General features: G+C 58.6%; 2 protein-coding genes across 2 annotated transcripts; one reads left to right on the top strand and one right to left on the bottom strand.

The window, feature by feature from the left end:
• The first annotated feature begins 124 nt into the window (after positions 1-124).
• On the top strand, positions 125-1784 carry TMEM170A (transmembrane protein 170A). The gene is made up of 3 exons (XM_054389803.1): positions 125-245; positions 351-521; positions 1471-1784. Exons 1-3 carry the CDS (start codon positions 125-127, stop codon positions 1599-1601), a joined length of 423 nt encoding a protein of 140 aa, XP_054245778.1. The 3' UTR covers positions 1602-1784.
• Positions 1785-5551: 3767 nt separating this feature from the next.
• Positions 5552-16368, bottom strand: SLC12A3 (solute carrier family 12 member 3). The gene is made up of 26 exons (XM_054389913.1): positions 16078-16368; positions 15662-15808; positions 15333-15408; positions 15063-15158; positions 14765-14904; positions 14455-14565; positions 14152-14263; positions 13769-13899; positions 12904-12988; positions 11820-11974; positions 11007-11114; positions 10406-10529; positions 10213-10314; positions 9948-10103; positions 9761-9860; positions 9049-9160; positions 8407-8547; positions 8115-8221; positions 7865-7947; positions 7277-7349; positions 6988-7076; positions 6699-6810; positions 6321-6407; positions 6086-6221; positions 5891-5958; positions 5552-5693 (listed from the first exon to the last, which is right to left on the bottom strand). The coding sequence occupies exons 1-26, from the start codon at positions 16366-16368 to the stop codon at positions 5552-5554; spliced, it is 3084 nt and encodes a 1027-aa protein (XP_054245888.1).
• Positions 16369-17771: the final 1403 nt, after the last annotated feature.

Below are 17771 nucleotides of genomic sequence, written 5' to 3'. Positions count from 1 at the left end.
AGCGGGTGGCGGGTGGCGGAGGGGGGTGTCTGTCACCCTGCAACGCTTCCCATTGGCTGCAACGGGCGGAAGGGGGCGGGCGGAAGAGGAGGCGGCGGATGGCGGCGGCGGTGCCGGTGGAGGGATGGAGGGCGGCGAAGCGGGCGGTGGTGGTGGGCTTCTGCAGCAGATCCTGAGCCTCCGCCTGGTGCCCCGCGTGGGCAATGGCACTACCACCTACTCCAGCCCGCTGTCCACCTTCCCAGGTACTCTCCCCGCCGCGGGGGCCTGCTCGGAGCAGGTCCCTCTCGCCGCCTCCGCCGGAGGCCTGTGGGCCTCGAGCCTGCCTTACGGCCCTTCTCTCTCCACAGAGATGTGGTATGGCGTCTTTCTGTGGGCTCTCGTCTCTTCCCTCTCCTTCCACGTCCCGGCCGCTTTGCTAGCGCTCTTCACGCTCCGACATCACAAGTACGGCAGGTTCATGTCCGTGAGCCTCCTGCTGATGGGCATCGTGGGACCCATTACCGCCGGCATCTTAACAAGTACGGTAGATAGATAGTCGAAAATATCGGTCGGGTGGCTCAGTAGCAATCAGAGGTTGCCTTTGGAACAGTGTCAAACCGCAGCGTACTCGGGGATAGAGGGAATAACGCTTAGCTTATTTTTCCTCCTCTGGAAAGTTGGACCATCCCACTCATTGAGCTCTTTGCCAGGGTACCAAATGTGCCCATTGGGTGCAGAGGCAGGTGGGCTTCCAGGTCTCTGAGTCCTTGGAGAAAAGCCACTTAGAGTCATTTAGGCTGGAAAAGACCTCTAAGATCACCCAATCCAGCTGTTGGGTCACCACTAAACCACGTCCTTCAGCGTCTACTCAAGTGCAATTCCTCCAGGGATGGGGACTCCACCACTGCCTTGGGCAGCCTGCTCCAGGCCTTGGCAACCATTCTGGGGAAGAAATTGTTCCTCATGTCCTGCCCTGGTGCAACCTGAGGTCATTTCCTCTTGTCTTATCACTTGCTACTTGGGAGAGGAGACCACACACACACACCCCCGGCTCCAGCTGCCTTTCAGGGAGTTGTAGAGAGGCAGAAGGTCTCCCCTGAGCCTCCTTTTCTCCAGGGTGAGCAACCACAGGTCCCTCAGCTTCTCCTCTTGAGACTTAGAGGGTTTGCCTAGAACTGGGTAAGATTGCAGCCTGATGGCTGTGGTGTAAAGAACCTTGTGGGGAGAGCATGCCCAAAACCACCTCGACCTCTGCACCTCCCGGAGGCTTCAGCCGACAGTTTACCTCTTGCCACCAGCATGTGTTGGGGATTGTTATGGTAAACCCAGCCAGGCATCTCTGCCAGCCAGTGCACAAGGGTTGAGAGCCCTCCCCTGCAGACCTCCAGTGTTCTCTGCCTTGCTCTTACACCTTCCAAGACCCCCCCCCTTCACCTCTGGGTTACAAACCACACGCTCACAGTGTGGCTTTTTCCCCTCTCTCTGCAGGTGCTGCTATTGCTGGAGTTTACAGAGCTGCTGGGAAAAAAATGATTCCCTTTGAAGCCCTCATTTTAGGAGTGGGGCAGACATTCTGCGTGGTGGTGGTCTCCTTCCTGCGGATTTTAGCCACTCTCTAGCTCTTCCTCGGACTCTCAAGATCCCAGATCAAAGGAAGAGCAAAGGACCTGCTGCCTGCTCCTTCTTGGAAACAAATCCTGAGGGAGCACAACTTGAGGCATCCCTCAGCATGTGCTTCTCCACCGGCCAAAGGCTACATGAAGGTCTGCTCCTGCCTCCAGTGTGGCTGGAAATTAAGCTAAACCCTGTGAATTTTGTTACTTTTTGGGTAACATGAAGTGCCAAGTGAAACTCCATTTCCCTGGAGGATAGGAAGAGGGCTTCTGGAGGAGGAGGAGGCACAGATCCCTTTTACCAGTGGTGAGCTGTAGCAACAGGACATTAACTGAGAGGTGACACCAGCTGTCCCGAGGCTACAGAGTGATGTGCTGTCTTCAGAGCTCACTTAATGCTTTGACCTCTGGCTGCTTTGTTTGCAGTGAACCTGAGGGTTTTTAATGTGATTTTTGTGGGTTTTCTTTTTTTAAATCAGAGTATTGATTTTCTTTCTTTTTGCCCCAAGCTTCCTAACACCAGGTCTTGGTCAGAGTGACTTTGGGAGCAGCAAAAGGAATGATCATTTTAGACAGATGGAAGTGCAGGTTTGCAGCTGAGAACTGTGACTGTGGATGCTGTGGCAGGGGGAATAAGCACTGGCAAAAGAAAAATTGCTCTTTTGCTGCATGTTATTATGGTGAAGCTCTCCTGGGCCTGCCCCAGAGGTGAAGTACCTAACCCTGCTGCCCATGCTGGAAAGCCCAGGGCACACCTGTGAGCCTGTGTTGTTGCTTCTCAGGCATGAAGGAGACTCCTAGTTTTTAGCTTCTCTGCTCCCCTCTGACTTGCTGATCAGTTGGAGGTGGGTGTGGAGGGTTTGGGTGTCTGCACTGAGCTCTCAACCTCGCTGCCCAGCTCCTGTGAAATTCAGCACGCTGCTGAACCTCATGGTTGGCACTGGGCTGTCATGGCTTGGGGCTTCCTAGGCACAGAGGTGAGGAGTGTGCCATGGTTTTGGTGTCCAGCCTGCAGTGTGCCTGTGCATGGGATGCTGTGAGCATCCCAGGAAGAGCCTGAATCATTCCCATGTCCCATCAGGGACTGGCAATGTGAGCAGAGCCCCACATCACCCTTTGCTGGCAGGCAGCCTGGTTGTCCTCTAATTAATTCTTTTAATTTGCTTGGTTTTAAGTGACTTTTAACTAACTCTTAGGTCTACCCTTTGCCCAGAGGTGTGCCACAAAGGCAGGGCTCTTAGCTAGTCAGCTGGGTGCTTTCTGGGGGCTGGGTGTTTTGGGGGCCCTTGGGGAAACTGAGGTAATCTTGGAGGCTGAAGCAGGGTGGTGTAGCCAGCCCTGTGGCTTTGCTGAGGTCCCTGCTTGTGACCCAGCCATGTTCATGTGGGCTGTGAGGTCAGGTTCTGTGTGTCTCCAGCCTTGCAGGACATGTCCCATCCATGCTTCTGTTGAACTCCTTTGGTTTCCAAACCAGCTCACCTTTTGTACCTGCAGCATTCCCTAAGGCCAGTGTTTTTTCCATGAACTCCATGTCCTGTGTGCTGGAACAATCCTCAGCAGGGCCTTGTGTTGATCACAACAAACAATTTCTCTCTGTGTTAACTTCTCTGGAGTGAGCTGATGGTGAGAGGTGTTTCTCAGGTGCTTCTTACTGAGATGACTCCAGATTTGAGCTCATCTTAAGGAATAAAGCTGTGCATTTTAGGAAAGGCTTTCATGTGAGTCCTTCTCCTTAGGTAGGTGAGGTCCAAGCACCATGGCATGCCCTGAGCTTGGGATCTTTGGAGTGCCCTGTGTGCTGTGCTGCTTGTAGAGAGCTGCTTTTCCTTCCACATCATTCCCTTGGGGAAAAGCTGGGGCTGCCCTTCCCTCTGTGCTTCTTCCCCCAGGGAAAAAGCAGGAAGAGTGCTCTCTCACTGATGTCTTGCCCCCTTCCCATCTCAAATGGCTCCTTACAGAGTGTGTGTCTGGAGTCGCTGGTTTAATCTATGTGAAGTATCCTGGCTGCATTAAAAGTCTCTCATGGGACTTAAGGCAGGTCTAGCCTTAGCTTTCAGGTGATGCTAAAAAGCAGTGTCCTGGGCTCTCACTCTGCTCCCCTTTCCCCCATCTCAGTGTCTGGCAGCCCACATCAGCAAGGACTAAGCTGGTTGCAACTGGGAAAGCACTTTATCAGTGTGCCAACTGTTGTGGCACAAGGGTGGGTCCTCTGCAGTCGTGGGGCTGAGGTGGGCAGGGGACAAACCCAGGCTGTTAAGAGCTCAGAACAAGTGAATGAAAATGGCTTGCTGGGCAAACCCAAAACCTGTTTGCTATCTGTTTTGAGGGTGGGGGGTGGTGGAACTGCTTTACTGAAGAGCTGGCAGCTTGGCCGACTGTTGCCAGTGTTGGAAGGTGGGTGGTTGGAGCTGGTGGTGCCTCTCTGTGCTCAGGAGTCAGGACATTTTCAGGGAATTCTGGCAGATAAGGTGAACAACCTGCTGCTGACTTGTCTTGACAGGGACTAGAGCTGGGGGCTAGGTCTTGGTGTCACCTCAGTACTTGTAGGGCATCCTGGCTCATCTCCTGCCAGTAAAACCAGATCCACATGGGAAGGAGGAGTAGTCTGGAGCTGAGGCACCAGCTTGGTCACTGCTGGCAGCTTTCTTCTGTCAGTGTGGTTTTCCTGAGTGAGGTTCCCTAATCCATTCCTCCTGTTGGTTTGGTCTTCCCTTTGTGTTCCTTACCCTGAGTGAGGTTCCCTGATCCATTCCTCCTGTTGGTTTGGTCTTCCCTTTGTGTGCCTTACCCTGAGTGAGGTTCCCTGATCCATTCCTCCTGTCAGTTCGGTCTTCCCTTTGTGTTCCTTACCCTGAGTGAGGTTCCCTAATCCATTCCTCCTGTTGGTTTGGTCTTCCCTTTGTGTTCCTTACCCTGAGTGAGGTTCCCTGATCCATTCCTCCTGTCAGTTCGGTCTTCCCTTTGTGTTCCTTATCCCAAGCGAGGTGAGCAGAGGAATCCCCTCACTTTTCAGCTGATGTTGGTAGATTTTGCTCAGACAAACTTGCCAGAAGTTGCTGAAAGCTTGTGAGAACATCAATGCTGAGGTGTCCAGGGCTGGGCAGAACTGTGAACCCCTGCCCAGGGAGCCCAGCCAGGACTGCTGGTCAAGGAGAACACCCTGCAGAGAAGCCACCTGCCCTGGAGACACATCACTGCTGGAGCTGCGAGTTGTGGACCCTGCTTTCCACATGTGCACATCCCCTGTGCTGGACTGATTTAGACACCACCTGGCTTCCCCCCCTGCTAACATGAACAAATCTTTGTATGAGAGACAACTGGAAATTTTATTTTTCTACTGACACTTCTAATGCTGGTGGTGAGATCATTAAAGGCTATTAACAAGCACGGTGAGTTGAGGTGTGTTTCTCCAGTCTCTGCTGGGAAAGGTCCTGCCTTTGGTGGTTCATTTTGCTTCCAGTAGGAGCTGGGCTTGCTCCTGCATCCAGCAGATGGCATCTCGCTGCTGCTCAGCCTGTTTTGAGGAGTCCCTGTCCCCAAAGTGGGGGTCACCCCAGCCTCCAAGATTCAGTGTTGACCAACAATCACCCAAGGGCAGCCCTCACTCTGGGAGAGTGGCTTTGCCAGGGCTGTGGGTCAGTCCCTGTGCTCTTCCAGGGGAGCATATGTGGGGGTCCTGCTTGCTGCTCTCAGGAGTGGACCCCAGACTTCACCTGCACAACTCTGGCTAAACCCAGGGCTGGAGCAACACCTTCACTGCGAGTCCTACATTATTTTATCTCTACATACACCTTACAAAGACCAAGCTGTGCCAACCAAGTCTTTGTGGGAGGGTGGCAGCAGCCCATGGTGGCATTTCCCAAGAGCTGGCACCCAGGTGCCATCACTGCTCCTCCAGCCACCCCCTGAGCTGAGAACTGGCCTGAGAAATGCACATCCCGAGGCAGCAGGGAGGTTTATTGGCAGTAAAGGGTCAGCACGTTCTCCTGGTTGCCTCGGATGAGGATGAGGGGGGGTCTCAGGTCCTGTGAGAGGGTCTCGAGCCAGGCCATGTAGAGGGAGCTGGGGCACTGCCCCTTCCTGCCCACGGGCAGCGTGCTGCGGGCAGCGAGGGGCAGCGTCAGGCCTTCACCCTGCCACCTGCTCCCCCTAAAAAGGGCCCACACCACCTCCTCCCTCCCAACAGAGATCCCAGGACCGGACCCCTTGGTGCTTTCCAAGGGTTGTTTCCCTGCAGGGAGAAGGGACTATCCCAGAAGGACCCCGTGTCAGTGGGGCATGAGGTGGGTACCTACATGGCAACGAGCGCCGCGTCCCGAGAGTAGTCCAGCAGGATCTCGTTCAGCCTCACTTGGCGGAGCGACTGCGAGGCACAGAGGGGTGGCACTCACAAACCATCGTTGCCAAAAGGGCTGGATTTGGGCTCAAAAAAAGCAGGGGAGCCTTGGCAGGAGATCCCCCCACCCACCCAAGCCTGGCAGCAGGGCTACCTTGGCTCTGTTTTTGTCCACCTCCTCGTCAGAAATCTTCCAGGGACAGCCCTGTCTCAGCTCGTTCACTGTGGCCTCGTCCTTGAAGCCATCGTTCAGCCTGAAGGGAGCAATCAGCTCCTCAAACCTCCTGATGCTGCAAGGCAAGCAGAACGGTGCCAGGGAAGGGGGTCCAGGGTGGGTTTCGGGCGTGCTGGGGAGGGGGGGGTGAGGACAAGGAGAAGCAGGAGGTTACTGCTCTGGCCGGGGTTTCTGGTTGATGTCAGGGAGGATGTGGACCTCGTGGAAGCCAAGGCGGAACTTGCTCAGCAGAGAGACGATCCTTCGGGAAGGTGGGGAGGAAGGGAGGGAAAGGGGACACAGCTGCCATGGTGGCTCTGGCAGGGACCCGCCTGGGCCAAAGCCCTTGCCAGGGTCTTTGCCTTGCACTCCAGATTCTCCCACTCCACAATCAGATGGAGTTTTGGGGGAGTGAAGCACAAGCAGCCAGGTGGGAGCCCACCGATCCGATTGGCAAAACCCGGGGGGGCTCAGGGAGAGGAAGAGCCCCTGGCACCCACCGGTGGGGGGCAGCAGGGTGGCCATGCGGCCGAGCAGGGCCAGCAGCACTTACGCCTTCCTCTCCTCGTCCATCCTGTTGATCTGGCCGCCGACAAACACCCGGACCCTGCACTTCCCCCACCGCTTCTTGCGCCCCAGGAGGTAGGGGATGAGCAGCGTGAGACCTGGCCCCAGAACACCCGTTGGGAGGCATGGCAGTGACAACCCCACCCCTGCTTGCCTGGCTCTGGATGCCAGGCACGTCCTGGCACCCTGCAGCCCAGGGGCACCGTGGCGGAGGTGCCGATTCCCGCCAGCTGGGCAGAGAGCTGGCAGAAGCCGCAGCAGCAGGGGATGGTTACCTCCATCATCAAAGAGCCAGTAAATGTCGATGGTCTTCTTGCCCTGCTCGCTCTGGAAGATGCTGCTGGGCTGCTGCTCGCCTGCCACGCTGCTGGGGTCTGCTGCCAGAGCAAGAGTGTCCTGGCATCAGCGAGGGGCACCGCTGCCTGCAAACTAAAAGCACCGCTTCTCCCGGTCCCAGCCCTGCTCCCCACCTCTGCCCCAAACCCACCCCACTGGCTGCAGACCTGGCTCCCCAGAAATGAATCCTGGGAACCAGGGATGTTCCAAGTGGCCCTGAGCCAGCACCAACCTGCGCCCGGGGCTGCTTTGCTGCCGGTGCCGTTCTCGGGGTGCTCCGCTGCCTCGAACGTGGGGTTAACTGGGGAGGGGGCAGAAGAGCATAGGCAGTGGGGCAGCACCCCGCTGTCCCCATCCCCTTTGGTGCCAACCCAGGAGTAATGCCCCCCCAGGACTGTGACCTTCGCTGGAGACACAGTGCCAGCTGGGCCCGGCAGGTGCCTGGGCATCCCCAGCTGCCCACAGCCACTCACAGTGAACCTGCAGGTGTCTGGGCATCCCCAGCTGCCCACAGCCACTCATACTGAGCCTGCAGGTGTCTGGGCATCCCCAGCTGCCCACAGCCACTCACACTGAGCCTGCAGGTGTCTGGGCATCCCCAGCTGCCCACAGCCACTCATACTGAGCCTGCAGGTGTCTGGGCATCCCCAGCTGCCCACAGCCACTCACACTGAGCCTGCAGGTGTCTGGGCATCCCCAGCTGCCCACAGCCACTCACACTGAGCCTGCAGGTGTCTGGGCATCCCCAGCTGCCCACAGCCACTCACACTGAGCCTGCAGGTGCCTGGGCATCCCCAGCTGCCCACAGCCACTCACAGTGAGCCTGCATGATGCGGGAGACGTTCAGCCCTTCCTTCATCCTCATCAGGCACACGCCGTACTTGAAATCGAAGGCGTCGCTGGAAGGAGAGAGGAGAGGGCAGTTAACAGTGGCAGCTGGTGGCAGGTGGCACTGCCAGCCTGGACACCACACTGCACGCAGGGCCACAGCATCCCCACACCCAACCGCGAGGCCCCTGCCAGGTGCCAGGGTCCCCGGAGGGCAGAGGGAGCAGTGTGGCCATACTGCAGGATGCCCACGTAGTCCTCCAGGCTCTGAGGGGGCACTGTCCACCAATTCCTCTTGTAGCCCAGCACCAGGATGTTTGGTCTCATCTTCCCGAGGCCGGCAGCCTGTGGAGAGACCTCCCCATGAGACCCCTCTGCAGGGACAGAAGGGCAAGGCAGTGGTGGCAGTCCACAGGGCAGCGATGCAAACGAGGGCATCTGGAGGCTAGGGATGGGGGTTCAGAGCTCCCCAAGCTGTGATGGAAGAGAAGGGACCCTGACAGTCAGCAGGCAGGCAGGGATGGCTGTACCTGGAGGAGCATTTGGACACCACTTCTCAGGTCCTCAGCCACCACGTCTGTGTAGAAAGCTTTGATCTTCCTCTTCATCAGCCACTTGGTGTGGCCATCGGCCATCAGCCAGGACTCCGGCACCTTCTGCTTCCGCGGCCCCTGGAGGGAGCAGCGCCTCAGGCAGCCCCTTCCAGCTGGGGACCTTGCCACCAAGGATCTCCAGCTCCTCTCTTCCCAAACCATTGGCAAGACCTGGCTGTAACCACTGTGCACACGTGGGAGGTTGCAATCACAGCAAGAACCCCAGGAGACCTGGGGAGTCATCAGCCAGTGCCAGCGGTGCCACACCTGTGGCTCAGCTGGTGTTCGCTGCACCACCTGTCCCCAGCTGCTCTCGAGGCTTCAGGGCTGCAGGACCACCCCTGTCCCATTGGCAAAGGGAAGCCATCAGCCCATGGGAACATCCCAGATCTTCACTGGTAGTGCTTAACAAGCTGGAGAGGCTTCCAGATGAAACATTCTGTCACCCAGCAGCAACGCAAACTGGGCACGTTTCAATCCTCACCCCCTGAGCCCAGCAGGGCACTGCAGGATTTGCCAGCTTGTGGGTGGCTAGAGGCCCCAGGGCAAGGAACCAGCCAGCTTTGGCAGGTGACTCACAATCACCACGTTGCCACAGAGCATCAGGCTGAGGTTCTTGGTGAACGTCCCCACGAAGTCCACCAGGGCTGGGCGGAAGTTGGGAGGGCCAGTCAGCACCAGGCACTGGGGTCTGCAGGCAGGGGGAGAAAAAGGGGGGGTTGGAGGCACTGAGGGTCTCCCACACCTGGCCAACAGCAGCTATAGGAGCATCTTCAGGATGAGATGACGTCCTGTGGCTGAGGGTCCAGCCTCGCTTGTTGGTCTCTTTGTACCAGATGAGACCAACGTGTCTGCATCCACCTGGTACAAGGCAGGCAGGATTGGTCCTGCTTTCCATCTCTGCCCACATGGAAAGGTCAGAGCATTTTGGAGACAGCCACCTTCTGCTGTGGCTTCCAGCTCCTGAGGGGGGTGGTGAGGATGTGAAAAACTTCTTCACTGTGAAGGGGACAGAGGAGTGGAGCAGGCTGCCCAGAGAGGTGGTGGAGTCTCCTTCTCTGGGGACTTTCAAGACCTAGCTGGATGCATCCCTGTGTGACCTGCTCTGGGTGACACTGCTCTGGGTGACACTGCTCTGGCAGGGGGGTTGGGCTCAATCTTCAGAGGTCCCTTCCAATCCCTACCATTCTACAATTCTATACCATGGGCTTGAAGCCATCCTGGGTCTGCTGCTGCTGGCAGCTGGCTCTGCATCCCCCTCCCTCCATGCCCAGCACCGAGCCACCCTTGCCTGTAGTTCTTGATGTGCTCATCCACCTCACTCAGCCCCACCGAGTAGCTGAGGGCCATGTTGTAGGAGCTGGCTTGCATGGAGGAGCCCCAGTTGACATCTGCATGGAGAAGATGGATTAGCAACAGGGCAGGGGGAGGCCAGCCCCCTCCTGGAGCACCCCCAGCGCCGAGTCGCCGCCGCCCACCTGGCTTTTTGTAGAGGACATATCCCAGGAGGAAGATGACAATGGCGAAGGCAATGAGGGCTGCCCACCAGGTCAGCAGGAACATGATGACCACCGAGACAGTGGCCCCGAAGAGTGCTGCCCACTTGCTGTAATACCGAAAGGAGGGTCGCCAGCCTGCATGCAAGCACACAGAGCGGCTGCTGCCGCCACCGGGAAACAGCACGGGGCGGCGGGTAGGGGCCGCGGGGCACGGCACGACCCGGCCCGGCCCAACACGGCCCACCTGGGGAGTTGGTGATGGAGGCGTGGAAGCAGCTGAAGTTGATGAGGGCGTAGGAGCAGAGGAAGAAGTTGGAGATGATGGGGGCGATGGCGTTGAGCTCGGCTGCAGAGGAGGAGGAGGAGATGTGAGCGGTGGGGATGGAGCCGCCCAGCCGGCAGCGGGCACTGGGAGGGTGCTGGGGGCAAACACCTACCGATGAGGATGAAGCCGACGGCGATGAGGTAGGTGAGCATGTAGCCACGGATGGGCTCGCTGTTCTGGCCATAGCCCTTCCCGAAGAAACCTATGAGGGGGTAGAGCTGGTCCCTGCAGAGACACTGCAGGGAATGAGGAGTTGGGGACAGCAGGCACTGCTGGGGGCAAGGGGTGGCAGCGCCGTAGAATCATAGAGTGGTAGGGCGTGGAAGGGACCTCTGGAGATCTTCCAGTCCAACCACCCAGCCAAAGCAGGATCGCCCAGGGCAGGTCATGCAGGAACATATCCAGACAGGTTCTGAAAGTCTCCAGAGAAGGAGACACCACAAGCAGCCTGCTCCAGGGACCCAGCACCCTCACAGCAAAGTTTCTCCTCATGTTGAGGTGGAGCTTCCTGGGTTCCAGCCATGGTGGTAGCTTTTGCATTTGTTCAGCAAGGGCTGAGCTGGCCTCATGCCTCTGCCTGTGGCAGCATCTTTCTCACCACAGGGCTGCTGAATGTTGCAAAGCCCCACGCTGGTGAGTGCCCATCCAGGAGCATTGCCTGCTACCGGGCATGGGGATGGGAGCTGGGGGGCACAGACACACCACCTCCTCACCTGGAAGACTTTAGGTGCTGAGACAAGGCAGGCCAGTGCCGAGGAGAGGGTAGCACCAAAGATCCCTGCCGTGATGAGGGGACCGAATCCAGACACCATGCTCATGCTCTGCCCAAAACCCAGGGGGTCAGGAACCTGGCACCCTCACTGCATCAACCTCTGCCACAGCCCTAAGGGATCTCCAGCCCTCAGGCCCCATCAGGGCTTTTCCGTTGCTGGTATCATAGAATTGCATCGAGTTCCAATCCCCCTGCCATGGGGACACCTCACACCACAGCAGGTTGCTCACAGCCACATCCAGCCTGGCTGCAAAAACCTCCAGGGATGAAGCTTCCACCACCTCCCTGGGCAACCTCTGCCAGTCTCTCACCATCCTTATGGTGAAGAATTTCTTCATAACATCTAATCTAACTCTCCCCTCCTCTAGCTTGGATCCATTCCCCCCAGTCCTATCACTCCCTGACACCCTAAAAAGTTCCTCCCCAGCTTTCTTGTAGCTCCCTTCAGATACTGGAAGGCCACAAGAAGGTCACCTTGGAGCCTTCTCTTCTCCACACTGAACAGCCCCAACTCTCTCAGTCTGTCCCCATAGGAGAGGTGGCTCCAGCCCTCTGCTCATCCAGGCAGTGAAGTCCAGCTGCACCCACAAACCCCAGGAAGATGTGCTCCCCAGTGCATCCCAGTTACACCCCAGTTAGTTACACCCCCGTTACACGGGTGCCGTGACAGCACAGTGCCTCCCGGGCTGCTGGGGGGATGTTGGGCTCCCCAACCGGCGGGTAGCAGCGGGGGGGTGGTGGCCCCGAGCGGCACCTGGTAGTAGTTGCTGAGGCCGTAGCGGCAGCTCTGGCGCTGGGCACAGGCGGTGAAGTTCCAGCCGAGGGCGCAGGCGAGCCCCTCGCAGCCGGCCGAGCCCACGGCCACGCTGTCGTTCAGGCTGCCCGAGGCGTCCCGGACCACGCAGGCACCTGCGGGGGGCACACGGTGTCTGCTTAGTGCCCTCACCCCGTACCAGCAGGGACAGAGCCATCGGGTTCACACCACCCAGCCCCACGTCCTGTCGCCTGGGACGTTCCCCAAGGCGCTGCCCTGGAGCTGCTCCACTGCATGACCGACCATGAGCGATGCCATCAGCTGCTTTGCCCTCTCGATGGGGGCAGGAGTGAATCATAGATTCTAGAACTGTTTCAGTTGGAAAAGCCCTCTGAGATCATCAAGTTCAACCATCAACCCAACACCACCATGGCCATTAAACCACAGTGCCATGGCCACAGGTTTCTTGAACACCTCCAGGCATGGGGACTCCACCACCTCCCTGGGCAGCCTGTGCCAATCCCTGACCACTCTTGCACCAAAGAAGTTTTTCCTCATCTCCAACCTAACCCTCCTCTGGCACAATTTCAGGCCATTTCCTCTCCTTCTATCACTTGATGCTGGAGGGAAGAGACCAACCCCAACTTCACTGCAGCCTCCTTTCAGGGAGCTGTAGAGAGCAATGAGGTCTCCCTTCAGCCTCTTCTTCTCCAGACTAAACCAATCCCAGTTCCCTCAGCTGCTCCTCACCAGCCCTATTCTCCAGACCCTTCACCAGATTCATTGCCCATCTCTGGACACCCTCCATCCCCTCAATGTCCTTCTTGGAGTGAGGGACCCAAAACTGAACACAGTATTTGAGGTGCAGCCTCACCAGTGCCCAGTACAGGAGCACAATCACTTCCCCGCTCCTGGTGGCCAGGAGGTCTGGCACATGTAGCATGCACCCCAAGGTGTTAGTGCTGGTGTCCACAGCTTGCTTCCAGCTGTATCTTCCTCCTGCTTGCTCCCACCTGCATCCTCCCAGATCACCCATTTCAGGGTGGGGTGTCCCACCCAGCTCACCCGAGGACGTGCTCCTTACCAATTGTAGCTGAAAGCACCAAGTAGGAGACAGTGGTCCAGAAGATGGCCATTAAGGTCCCTTTGGGGATGGCTACAGCAGGATCCTGCCCAAGGAAGGTGCAGAGAGATGTAAGACAGTTTCCCAGCAGCACCACCAAAGTGGTGTTTTAGCTGTGGCTGCTACACAAGAAGAGGTTTGAACTCATTGTGACACAAAGCTGCAGAGCAGCTCCTGGCTGAGCCTTGCCCAAAGGAGAAATAAAATAGGGTCTAAAAGCTTGAGCAAAACCAGAGCCCTGAGGAGACCAGGAGCTGAGCCCTGGGGAAACCAGGAGCTGAGCCCCGAGGAGACCAGGAGCTGAGATCCGAGGAGACCAGGAGCTGAGCCCGGAGGAGACCAGGAGCTGAGCCCGGAGGAGACCAGGAGCTGAGCCCCGAGGAGACCAGGAGCTGAGCCCGGAGGAGACCAGGAGCTGAGATCTGAGGAGACCAGGAGCTGAGATCCGAGGAGACCAGGAGCTGAGATCCGAGGAGACCAGGAGCTGAGCCCCGAGGAGACCAGGAGCTGAGCCCGGAGGAGACCAGGAGCTGAGCCCCAAGGAGACCAGGAGCTAAGCCCTGAGGAGACCAGGAGCTGAACCCAGAGGAATCCAGGAGCTGAGCCCCGAGGAGACCAGGAGCTAAGCCCGGAGGAATCCAGGAGCTGAGCCCGGAGGAGACCAGGAGCTGAGCCCGGAGGAGACCAGGAGCTGAGCCCAGAGGAATCCAGGAGCTGAGCCCCGAGGAGACCAGGAGCTGAGCCCCGAGGAGACCAGGAGCTGAGCCCCGAGGAGACCAGGAGCTGAGCCCTGAGAGAGGCTCAGACAGCAGTGGTCCAAACCCACCTTCAGGTCACCAGAAATGTTTGCCCCAGCCAGGATGCCAGTTGCTGATGGGAAGAAAATTGAAAACAAGCCAAAGAAGGAACCATCAGGTCCACGCCAGTTGGGTACAAAGTTCTGGGCAAAGATGTCAGCTGGGGAGGAAGCAGAGGAGGAGCTTTTGGGGCCTCCCAAATGCCTTTCTCCTGGCTAAACCATCTCAGTACTGGATGGAGGGAGAGAACTGGTGGTGAGTAACACAGAATGAAGGCAGCATGCTTTCAGTGCCGTATCTCAGCAAGGAGCACCTTCCCATAGCAAACATCTTCCCCACCAGCAGCAAAGAGTTGAGGTCCTGTGATGTATTTAGACTTGTTGACCATAACCCCAACCCATGGTGGACTCACCTCGGTAGCTGAAGAAGCCCTTTGACTGCTTCTCAGCAGTGGCTGGGATCACTGTCCCCACCAGGTAGTTGATGAAGGAAACCAAGATGACCAGGAAAAACAGTATCTGTGCCTGCCAGAGCAGAAAGAGCCAGCTGAAGGGTTGGTTTTGGGTGCTAGAAGTGGTGAAGAACTCATCAGGAGAAAGCTTCCCCCGTTTTGAGGGAACTATGGGCACCTTCTGCTCCTTGGATGAGTGCTGGGTAGCAGGAACAGCTCTCATCAGCCTGAGGGAATCAGGTGAGTGGAAGAAGGGAGCCTTACCTTGGCCTCCCACTCCATGCCAGCCAGGGAGATGCCCAGCAGCACAGTCACGGTGACCACCCCGATGATCCGAATGTCGTTGGTGGGGTCCACGATGAGGGAGTTGTGCTCCTGGGGAAGAGGAACCATCCACAGGTGGAAGCAGCTCTCTGCCTTACCAAACCACCAGCACTGCCACCAGGTTGAGCAGCTGCTGGCTGCTGCTCCTCGGTGCCCCAGCATCAACAGAAGTGTCAATAGCCTGCCTGGGGATGGAGGAGATGGGAGAGGACAGGAGCCAGGGGACACACACAGAGAGCTGATTTGCTACCTGCAGCAGGTCCCGGACGGTTTCAGCAAAGCCCACGGTGTGCATGGCCACGGCCACCGCGTTCGCAAAGGCAAAGATCAGCCCAATGGAGCCGCCCAGCTCCGGCCCGAGGCTCCGGGAGATGAGGAAGTAGGTGCCTCCTGAGGTGGTGGCGACACCTTCAGGTGTTATTAGATGCCTCCCCGATTCGGTTTTCGGGGTCCCCCTGCACCTTGCAGCCCATGCCAGGTGTTCACGTCCATGGGACAGCCCCAGGGGTGGAGGAGACCCTCCAGGGTGGCTGGAGGGGACATGCTACCTGACTTGACTTTGCCGTTGGTGGATATGGCAGAGATGGACAGACCAGTGATGGTGGTCACTGTCACGGACATCAGGATGATGAGCCACGTCAGGGCTGTGGGCACAGGGCACCGCTTCATTCCTGCAGCCCCACAGCCCCCACTGCCCTCCCTAGGAGACCCATAAGGACTCTCGACATCGCCCCACACTCGGTGCTGCTGGGCATTTCCACCGCCGCCCAGGGTGCCTGGGCCACCGGTGCCACTGTCCTGCCCGCCACAGCACCCACCGATTCCTGCCTGGGCGGTGATCCAGGGCAGGCGCAGGTACAAGATGACTCCCCAGATGTTCAGCATGCAGCGAATCTGGGGGGGGGGACAGAGATGGGCACCGAGCCTCAGAACGCAGCCACCTGGCATCAGCCAGGGCCACGCCGGTTCTCCCGCACCTCTGGGTGAAAAAGCTGCCGAGGAGGGCCGGGGAACGTTTGGGGCACAGATGCTTGTGAAAGATGCAGTGGGGGGAAATGGGGTGATGAGGGATAGAGGCACCACGGCCCTGCTTGGGGTGGGGGTGGGAAGGCAGGAGGCTGCTCCCCACGAGGCGACTCTCACTCACCATCACCCCCTTCACCCAGCCGAAGCGGACGGGCTCTCCTGCGGGCGCTCTGTCCGGCTGCTCCGCCACCTCCTCGGGCCCGGCCTCCGGCAGCCCATTGCTCCGCTGCGGCTCCGCAAGCGGCGTGTGGAAACGGCCGGGATCGGGCTGCGGGGAAAGGGGGAAGGTGAGGAGGACAGGCAGGGCTGAAGGCAGCCAGCTGTGCCCAGAAGGTGAGGTCTTGCCAGGACGGCTGGAAACAGTTGGGTTTGTCCCTTCGACTTCTCTTGGGGCTGCCCCGAGGATGTCCACGCTGGCACCAGGTGCAGCACCACGAAGCGGGAGACAAAGCGCCACGCCACGGACGCGTCACGGGAACCGGTGGCACGGGCAGGGGATGCCAAACCTGCCGGTGGCACGGCCGAAGCCCACCTTACCTTGAGGATAGAGTGGAGGTCGGCCAGGGAGGGCCGGCCCTTGCTGGTGTCGCCCACCCCCCTGCTGTTGGCGTAGTGCTCGTAGGCGGGCACCACATCCACCGTGTTGTAGCCGAAGGTCCTGGTACAGAGGGTGCTGCCGGACGGGAGGGTGCTGTCGCAGCCGGCCCCCTCGCTGGGGGCGTAGGGACCCCGGCCCCCCTCCTCCGTGCCCAGCAGGGTGCTGATGGTGAAGCGGCCGCTGCAGCGGGCCAGGGCGGGGGACAGCTCCGGGACGGGCAGCTCAGCCATCGCCCCTGCGCGGCTGGCTGCGGGGTGAGGGACGGGGCGACCGAGAGGGGCTCTCCGCTTTTATACCCGGCGAAACCGGAGCGAGGCAACCCGGCAGCCGCCCACCGCGGCGGCTAACGGGGAATCGGCTCCAACCGCCCCGAGCTGGTCAGGGAGGGAAAAAAAATAGCCGGCAGCGACGTCCAAAGCACCGCGATCGGCACCGCCGCCGCCCGAGCGCGATGGCAGCGCCGATAACGGGTTTGAGATTAAGGCCCAAGGACAGAGCAGCAGAGAAAGGCGGCGCGGAGCTCGCCTCCGGCCCTGACCCGGGAACATTCAGTTCCCACCGGGATTTACTATGGAAAATGGGAGCAGGACTCCCACGCACCTTTGCCCTTCCCTGGGATACTGCCCCGGAGCTGGCAGATCCCGTAAATCAGCTTGGCTGGCCCCTGGCACTGAGCTGGGCTGAACACGGGGAAGGAAAAGGTTCCTTTATCTCCCAGTGAAACCAAGGCAGGGATGGGAGAAGGATGGGCCTGGCCAGGAGTCACAGAACAGATCTTGTTGGAAGAGCTCATCCAGCCCAACCCTCCACCCAGCAATGAAGGGTCAACACAAAACCATGTCCCTGAGTGTCAGGTCCAGAGGCTGCTTGGACACCTCCAGGGAAGGTGACTCCAGCACTGCCCTGGGCAGACCATTCCAATGCCTGAGAAGCCTTTCAGTGAAGAAATATTTCCTAACATCCAGCCTGAACCTCTCTTGGCACAGCTTGAAACCATTTCCTCTAGTCCTGTTGTTTGGCACCAAAGAGAGGTTGCCCTCTCCTCACTCCAACCTTCCTTCAGGGAGCTAAAACTCCCTTTGGATACTAAAGGGCTGGGAAGGGGGATGGAGAGGCAGGGGGACACAGAATGATTGCCCAGGGCTGCGAGCTGGCAGCTCTCCTGTGCCAGGCAGCAGAGACTGAATGAGACACATAATGGCAGCATGGTGAGGGTTGGAAGGGACTTCTAGAGATCATCCAGTCCAAGCCCCCCTGCTAAAGCAGGGCATCCACAGCAGCTTGTCCTGGATCACAATGGACAGGAGTGTTTGGAATCTTTCCAGAGGAAACTCCACACCCTCTCTGGGCAGCCTGCTCCAGGCCTCCAGCACCCTCACACCAAATAAGTTTCTCCTCCTGCTCAGATGGAACCTCCTGGGTTCCAGTTTGTGCCCATTGCCTCTTGTCCTGTCCTGGGCACCACTGACAGGAGTCTGGCCCCAGCCTCTTGCCCCCCACGGCTCCTTTAGCTCTTGCTGAACATTGATCAGATCCCCTCTGGGGCTGCTCTTCTCCAGGCTCAACAGCCCCAGGGCTCTCAGCCTTTGCTCCTCACAGAGATGCTCCAGGCCCCTCATCCTTCCCAGGGAGG

Source organism: Indicator indicator, chromosome 19, assembly GCF_027791375.1.
Source record: "Indicator indicator isolate 239-I01 chromosome 19, UM_Iind_1.1, whole genome shotgun sequence".
In the NCBI taxonomy this organism is placed as follows: domain Eukaryota; kingdom Metazoa; phylum Chordata; class Aves; order Piciformes; family Indicatoridae; genus Indicator; species Indicator indicator.
This window is presented reverse-complemented; position numbering and strand designations above follow the sequence as displayed.